The sequence below is a fragment of the Triticum urartu genome, chromosome 6 (assembly GCF_003073215.2).
Source record: "Triticum urartu cultivar G1812 chromosome 6, Tu2.1, whole genome shotgun sequence".
In the NCBI taxonomy this organism is placed as follows: domain Eukaryota; kingdom Viridiplantae; phylum Streptophyta; class Magnoliopsida; order Poales; family Poaceae; genus Triticum; species Triticum urartu.
The window spans coordinates 533,596,595-533,605,163 of record NC_053027.1 but is presented as its reverse complement, the minus strand read 5'-3'; the positions used below and the strand labels follow the sequence as shown (position 1 = coordinate 533,605,163).

General features: G+C 40.7%; 1 protein-coding gene across 34 annotated transcripts; it reads right to left on the bottom strand.

Moving 5' to 3' along the window:
• Positions 1-914: 914 nt before the first annotated feature.
• On the bottom strand, positions 915-8,266 carry LOC125514967. Of its 34 annotated transcripts, none has more exons than XM_048680368.1 (8): positions 7,685-8,176; positions 7,404-7,528; positions 7,208-7,254; positions 6,378-6,388; positions 5,955-6,086; positions 5,714-5,883; positions 3,942-4,066; positions 915-1,170 (listed from the first exon to the last, which is right to left on the bottom strand). In XM_048680368.1, the coding sequence occupies exons 2-7, from the start codon at positions 7,462-7,464 to the stop codon at positions 4,053-4,055; spliced, it is 435 nt and encodes a 144-aa protein (XP_048536325.1). In that variant the 5' UTR covers positions 7,465-7,528; positions 7,685-8,176; the 3' UTR covers positions 915-1,170; positions 3,942-4,052. The 34 variants fall into 34 exon arrangements, 15 of the variants coding, with proteins under 15 accessions (XP_048536325.1, XP_048536314.1, XP_048536324.1 ...); XM_048680357.1 differs by lacking the exon at positions 915-1,170 and adding an exon at positions 2,780-2,950 and having other exon boundaries at positions 3,254-4,667; positions 7,644-8,164; XM_048680367.1 differs by lacking the exon at positions 915-1,170 and adding an exon at positions 3,023-3,493.
• Between the last annotated feature and the right edge of the window lie 303 nt (positions 8,267-8,569).

Genomic DNA, 8,569 nt, shown 5'->3' with positions numbered 1-8,569 from the left:
CCTTTTTAGGGAGATATATGCGTCTTGAAATTGCAGTACTTGTGTGAGTTCAGTCCTTGAATCACACTTCATATGTATTGTATGTAGATGAGCTACTCAAGGTGATATATGTCTCTCCCTGCATTAGTGTGTGTAGAGAAAATTATACCTTCATGTTTTATGCAGAGAAAATTATATTGTATTGTATGTCTCTCCCTGCTACTCAAGTTTTATGCAGAGAAAATTATATTTTACATGACATTTGTCATTCTGGATTTACCTTCATGCTTTAACAATTTTCTTATATCTGCTTTTTTTGTGTGTGTATATGTGCTGTATGCATAGTTATTTTTATTGCATGCCTTAAGATAAAGACCACATTCAGTTAAAGGTTCTGTGGTAATTAATTGTATTTGTTTCTGCTTACAGTTCTTGCTTAATTAAGCAACCCGTGTTAGTTTCTTTCTATGGTGTCAATTATGCACAGTTCTAATTTTTTCACTTTACTCATCAGGTTAAATGTGAAGCAAACATATGGTTGTATCATATCTTCTTCATGTTTATGTTAGTTTAGAGCATTTGCCACTATCAGTTGCACAAACTTTTTGGCTAGGGGCAAGTTGAATCATGCATTTCCTTCTTTGTTTATTTCTCTTGCTCTGGTTAGGCAAAGAAACATATGAGTCAGTTATCATGGCGGATCAGATTTGGGATTCGTCTCATCCCCGAGCACAGGGAAGTTCCATTATATGGTGTCCTGTCCTGTTAATTTCTAGAACCTATTAATATGCATACAGCAAACCTGAAGATTAATATTTGGAATTGCAGACTTTATGACAATGATGTAGTGTTTACAGATTATACTGTCCTTCTTTATGTGGTCCAAAATACTAAAACACACTACCTCAATTCCTGAATATAAGACGTTGGGGCAGTTCATTTAATTAAATCTATTGATGTAATCTGATTTTGACTTATCAATAGTGTCGTTGTATGCTCCATTGTATGAACTAGTACAATGCCCGTGCGTTGCCACGGGCCTTTTAATTTTTGTTCTGATTGTATATATACATGTATTGTTGTATTTAACTCGATGATTTTTTGGTCCCTTCCAACAACATCATGTCAACACTCTTGTCGAATGGATTCCTTTTGAACATCAACATAATACATCTTTATCTCTTTCATACCCTGCAAAAAATAGACATATAAAAATAAGAAGGGGAGACACATTTTGTATTATCATGTGCAACAGTATATAAAAAAGAATAATTATTTGTATGCATCTCTTTCAATTGGGTAACACTCAATAAGTTTTCAGTCCATCTATCATAAAGCTTTGTCAATGGACATTTTCAAAGCATCATTGGAAGCCGTCAGTTGTTATCTCTATTCTCCAAAAGTGAGTATATAAACACATACTAAAATAAAATAAAACTAAGATAAGCCCATATATAATCCAATGTAAGTCTTTTTAGATATTTGAATATTGACTACTGCATACGGATGAATATAGAAGTATTTTAAAGCGTAGATTCACTTATTTTTGCTCCGTATGTAGTCTATATTAAAATCTCTTACAAGACTTATATTTATGAACATAGAGAGTATATATTCATCGGTCAAGTGCTTGCTTCGAGCATGTGACCGTTTTTACTCGAAGTGAGGCATCATGCTTGTAGACTCACCTATAAATCACTTGTGGGTAATTATTCTCCAGAAATGACTTCCTAGGGTATGTGATATTTTTCACTATATAAAAAAGTATGTGACATTTCTCTAACGGCAAGCAATCAATTTTCCCTAACAAAAAGCAACAACCACTCCTTTTCTTCTCATCTTAAAAAAAGTAGGATGACTGTCATTGGCACAACGCTCACACTCATACCTCATTACCCCATCATGCTCTCCTCGCCACATCATCGTCGCTGTCATGTCTCCCCTCCACGGTATCTCACTGCCGCCTCCCCCCTTGCACCACATCATTCAGATCGCAACTTCCTCTCACTACTCTCTCTCCTTCCCTGCATGGCGTCGTCCGCCCCTCCTCTCCTCCACACTGAATCGGACGATTCCCAGTTCTAAGAAATGCACACTGTCATAGCTGAGGGCGACCACCACAATGTGGTTTTGCTGGCATGATATATGAAATGATTTATATATTATGTGATATTTTGTCTCTTTTTTTGAAATAATTATAGTCGAGGTATGTGCCTGTGAGTTACCATGGGACCAAATTTTATTGGGACAAATATGGAAGAAAATCAGATAACCAAAAGTAGACTATGTTTTGGTTATGAAGCATACACAGGGTCATCCACGAGGTGCCCTGCACCACCTCGCTCTCAATGGAAATTGTTGATCGGCTCGAACCAGGCAACCGCTGGTCAGCAGATCGTGGAGCTAGTGTGGGTTAACTCCCTCGCTGTGATAAAAAGGTACGGACTACTCCCGTGCACACTTCCTTATTCACATTCTCCTTTTACACACTCCGCTGCATCAAGCGCCGGCGGCAAATAGTGGCAATGGTGGCAGTGGAGCAAGTGCGGAACTCTTGCCTTATCTAACACACAATGAGATTGTCGTGATCAGATTCGATCGGCCTTGACGCCTAGGATTAGCAGGCTGTCATGGACTTCCTCACTGAGGACCATCTTATGCACACCAACCTAATCAATGTTGCCTGTGTTGATGTTGTTCTGTAATCTACCATATAACCATTTGATATACCGGGTTCAATGTGACAAAGAATACTAACATTAGTCCGAGCTCCAAACTCTTTAAGCAACACAAGACCCAGTTCATCCACAAATTTTGGATAGCTATACAAAATATTTAAGTTCACATTAAAATTATGAGGTGTACCTCATGTGAGTGGATCCTCTAAACAGCTACTTCCATCCCTTTGGAAAATGACCAATCTTGTACAGAAGAAGTGGAGGAGGCTCAAACTATTGAATCTTCTCACTACCTATTGATTTAAGTTGCAGAATAGCAGAACACACATACTCAACATAGATGGCCCCACAAATGAGTGCAAAAATGGTATAAATGTGCACAGATTCATTTGTTAGTTGCTTAATCTGACAAGAAAGTGGAGAAGACAGTAAGCAGAAAAAAACTAAAATCTATGGTAACTAAAAGGAGACCTATCTTTGTGCCCTGCATTATGAGAAAAAACATATAGAAAACAAACATGCATGAACCTCCCGGAGTATCCGATGTTGCAGACAAGAATGCAAATGGAAGTGAGCCCAGCTGAGTTCCTACCCACCTAGTCGAACCTTTGGATGCCTTCATCGGTTGAGTGTAAGCTGCTCACTCACCTGGAGGGGATCAATCGGAATGGCAGCTACCTGGAACGGAGCGTGGAAAGTCAGAAACACCATGGGCCAACACGGTCGATGTCATGGTCGCCGGCGCCTCACTCCCACAGCCATGGTCGCGGTAACGGTCGCCAGCGGCAGCATCGACGTCTCCCCCTCGTTGCAATCCTAATCAGCCTCTCCCAGCACTCGTCTCAGGTAAAACGCTTCGTCAGTGCATTAAATTAAAGCTACCTAAGTCAGAGAACATTGACTCTACAAACCATTTTGTTTGAATATTATAAAATACGAAAATTATTTGAATTATAAAAATCAAGGCAAAAAAACCTATTTGGAGGAAGGCTTGGATTTATTTCATAACTGAGATACTATAAAACTAAACAAAAACATAAAACTACTACTTCTAATTCAAATATTGTAGTAAACAATATTGTGACAGTTGTGTACATTTATTTTTAGAGCACACATTTAAATAGACGAGACATACATTTGCAAGTGTTTCTTACTGCTATCAACAACATTGAACCATCCTTCAATCCTAATAATGATAGTCTCATTCATTGCTGGCTTTGTAACCTTGAAGCAAACTAACGAATTTCAATATTAATTATGCAACTAATAGCAAGCAAGACTTACCAATCAATTGTTGCTCTCCTACTATTTCTCCTAAGAAACGAGTCCTCACTGAAGGTCAAGTATTAAGATATGTACAGCTGAAACCAAGTAGACAGCATGATAGTCCAGCCATTAAACCTTCATTCCTGAGACGAAAAAGGGCAATGAAGATGGTGTCATATGTTGTCTTGCAAACAATCTTGCTTCAACATCAAGATGCCACTATTTCGTACTGTCAACCAAAAAAAGATGACGATGTTTGCACTGCCACTGCCTCACAAATTAGTCAACCTCGTGAACTATAATAAAAACAATGCAATATAAGTGCTTGTGACTCAATTATAAGAACCAAAAGGTAGCCATCATCACTTGGTCTATATTCCTAGCTGCATTCAAGCGGTACAATCAGCAATTCGGCAAACTAATTTGAAACACCTTTGAGGAAATTTCCTTACATGACAATGTACCTAGGGGAAAATCCATCTAATCTTTAATCACTGAGGTGCTCAAAGAGAACATTCAACTTCAGGAAATTAGCATATCTCTCCAATATTTTTTAGGGACAAAAATATGAGCAATGCCTGTGGACTGACAAGGACGGAGACAAGCATCTGATTGCATAGCGGCATAGTAGCGCGGTTGTCATGCAGGGGTAAGTAGGGAGTACGGCACAATGGCATCATCCACGGCTAGGACCGCGACCATGAGGCAGACAAGGATGGGAGTGGCGCCAGGACGAAGTAGAACCTGTAAGCCAATCTTATGGTTAGGTCAGCAATGACATGCCATGATAGATCAAATATTCAAACTGGAACCTAAGAAATCAAAGTCAAACCTGTAACCGAACTTAGTCCAGTATCCTAAGTGTATAAGTTGACGATGGAAAAGGAACACATTTTGTCCAAACAGTACATTGCTCATGTCTTGCCTGATTTTTTCATGGTCGTGACAATAAATGATCAGGATTATTATTGTTCAGTATGGCTTCTTAACACACATACACATGCATATGTCTAACAACGAAGAGCCCAGTGGAAAAATTTCGATCTCAGAAACTACTTAACTCGATTCATTTCACACAATTCAGAAAATATTCTGATCCAAATATTCCAATCCCAATGAACTCATTAGTGAGAAAAAATCAATTATCATTAACACACATAATTTCCAACATCTCATAATAAATTGATACCCCATATGAATGAAGCCTCGACCTGACATTGGTATCCCATATGCATGAAGCCTCGAACAAGATAGTTCGACACTGGGTCCCTAAATTCACGCATATGGTCAAATCACTAAACACAAGAACAACCAAGCCTCGATTGGTATCCCATACCCATGCAGCTTGCAACGATTCAAGGAAAATTTGTCGAGAAGGAGTTGCGTTGCTTGCTTGCTTGCCAATGCCAGCTACTTGCGATTGCGCTCCACGGAACTGAATCGTCAAGCCAAATTGTGGCACGACTTTATCTCCACACGGTAAAACACGCAAAGGATCCTTAAAGGAGTTAACACATGGGTACGGAGTGCTACATAAATTCTTTTTTCCTCTTAGCATTTTCAAGAACAAGCGTATGAAAATACTTTCGTGAGGTCTAATCGAATATCTGAATTGGAGAGTGTAGTCCATACATGTAACTACTAAGCCTAGTTCAGTGTAAGAATTTTGTAGTGTCTAGTCTAGTCCATACATGTAACTAATCTAGTTCAGGGTAAGAATTTTCTGTCAAGAAGAATCAAGTAGCTAGTGAAAACAAGACAAAGCTTGGACGAGTTTGTACAGAAAATACCTTGGTAATTTTCTCCGAGTACAGTGCTCAGTTGTAACTCCTTTAGTAGTATGCAGAATTGCAGACCATACAAATATTTACTGACTGCAGCAGATCTTGAACAAAGCATGCCACAATTCTGCTCGTAAAAACGTATGGCAACTCTCTTTACCCTGCATCGTATAAGGTACCTACAACATAGAAGTGGAGTTGTTTAACAAAAAGGTGCCTATAACAGAGAAGTGGAGTTTAAAAGAACAACATGGAAATAACAGTAGTAGTGAGCCACCACTTCAGGCCATTTTGTAGCATAGTCTTGACCAAGCCTGGCATAAACGAACTGAGAATAGTGAAACCGTGAATCCTGATTACCATGGCCAAGTGTGGAAAAGAACTGCAGAATCATTACCAAGTGTGTAAATGAACACCAGATGAGCAAGAATCAGACATGAGCAGCCACATCATGAAATGAATTCGGAATAGCTTACCACTGGATCAATGAACATATTTTATTTAAGTTGAACAATTTCTTCTCTCAAGTAACTTGCACTGCAGCAGAACCCTTTCAGCACCAAACATGCTACTACCATTATTTTGTAGTGTAAAACTTCCAAATCCTTCTAAATTTTGTTTGTAATATCCTTGTTAATAAAACTAACACTCGGCCAAAGACAGCAGGCCTAACCTGTAAATGTACTTAACAATGAAGACAAGACAATGATTCATCATCAGTTTAATTACTTGTAGAATGCCAGTTCATCTTGATTCCTGAACTTCTTACCTACAAAAACGTTGATAGATTTTTTCCAGTTAACAATATTCTAATGGTTGGCGACAAGAACACCAATATACATTGAAAGTTAACGATAGGACAGTATACATTGGAGTTAATCTGCATAATATACTCGATAATTTAAGAAGGAATCATATTTGGCTCGCTGTTCTCGATGGTTATCACATAGAACTTGATGTCTGCAAAATTGGTGTCTGCGTCCTCAAGGCGATTCCAGAAAACTGAAGAGATTCTTAGTGAATTAGCTTCTGTTCATAGAAAACAAGTTCCCATGTATGTGCAACAAATTTATGCAATACTAATGGCTCCAAACCATATATATGCGCTCTGTATGAAGGTTTTACAGCTTGATAATGGAAAACAATGTCACCTAGATGCAATGTAGCAATTTCCAAAATTGATTATGAGTGTTATATAAAGATGGCGCTAATTAGTTGGGCATGGGAATCAGTTCTAGCAAGATGGCACTTTTCCATTACGACTCAGGTTTCTAACCAAAACAAGACCTCTAGGAAAATCGATGTTTTGAAAAATGAGTCTACATAGCAATGAGAAAAATAATGAACATTTAACAATAAAAGTGCAGGACGCATATTCTGAACCTATGTATAAGCAATAATAATTCGACACTGAAGCACAAATTTAGGAATCCCCATTCATGCCCGCATCATCCAAAAATCAGCCATCTGATGTTTAGGAGCTACAGGTTGAAGAAGACAAACCTGAAGAGTAGGTACTCGACCAGAATTGTGCCGGTGCCAAAGAAGCACTGCAAGCACAACATTGGCATGGTTAGGATTAGTCAATCTTAATCCCAATCATCCAGGCAACATTTGGCATGTTTAGGAATAGTCCGATCTTAATCCCAATCAACCATGCCGGCTAATCTTAAATCCACACGAACCCCAGCACGGGTACCTCCGTCCACACGAACAAATAGCACCCACAAGAAGAAAAGACAGCAGGACGCCCAATTCATCGCAGCCGACCACAGACCGGCGAAACCCGCACGGCACCCTCTGCAGGTGGAAAGGATTCTTCACCTGTGTAAACAATTCTTCAGGTACAGAAGGTTTATTTCATCCTTGAGGGTTGGACCAACATTTGATTTGCTGGAATAGGGGGGGGGGGGGGGGGGGGGGGGGGGGGGGGGGCGACCTTGCAGGTAGGCGACGGGCGGAGCCCAGGAGGCGCCTCACCTTGATGTGCGTGGCGGGTTCCTGGAGGCGCGGAAGCACTCCTGCCCGGCGGCGGGGTCATCGGCAAAGCGGTGATGGAAGGAGCCCAGGAGTCCCTCGCCTCGCCACGCGTGCCGGGTTCCTGGAGGCGATCGAGCACGACCGTAGCGGTGCCGTACGCTTCGTCGCCGGCGGCAAGCTTGGAGGGAAGAGAGGGTCAAGGCAGCAGGAATGGAGCGGCGGCGGCGCCGAACGAGGGCAGGAGGCCAGCGCCCGCGGCGGCTCCAATCGGTCCTCGGCGGCGGCGGATCGTTTCGGATCTCGGCGGCGGCTCGTATTGGAGTAGAGATGGGATCGAGAGGAGTCGGCAATCAAGGATGGGATCGAGGTCGCTGCTATGGGCAGGAGGGATCGATCGTATGGTTTTGTTTGGCACGGGTTTTCCTCGCAGGAGCGTAGCGAGTTAACGGAGGTGGGAGGATGACGAAAATAAAACGGAGGTGGGAGGATGACGAAAAAAATCAGCGAAAATAAATCGCGCAGATTATTCATCAACTGCTTCATTAGGAGTAGAGATGTTTTGGTTCGGATGGCCTAGGATGTGCCGGTGTGATTATAGAATGGGGTGTTTCATTTCAAAAAAAAAACGCATCCTGACTTTCTGTTGTGACTTGCTCTTCTATTTGATTCACATAATTGTAAAACCGCATAAATTGGAGAAATATATGATTAGAATGTCATGTCCAATTGAATGCTATATGATTTGAGTTTTCTTATTGCATTAGAGGAAAAATGAAAGATTTTTTCAAGAGATATGAGTGGATGATGTTAGATTTCCTACGGAATATAGTACAAATGACTTTCTAGGTGTCGTGGTATTTCTCACGGGGGGCTTGCGAGTCGACA

Bases quoted from the DNA above. Each gene is read 5' to 3' on its own strand.
- LOC125514967 (XM_048680360.1), bottom strand. From the start codon at position 7,745: ATGACCCCGCCGCCGGGCAGGAGTGCTTCCGCGCCTCCAGGAACCCGC. The intron at 7,529-7,643 runs GTCGCCCCCCCC...TTGTTTACACAG, and splicing joins GCCCGTCGCCTACCTGCAAG to GTGAAGAATCCTTTCCACCT. The intron at 5,884-5,954 runs GTTGTTCTTTTA...TCTATGTTGTAG, and splicing joins ACTACTACTGTTATTTCCAT to GTACCTTATACGATGCAGGG.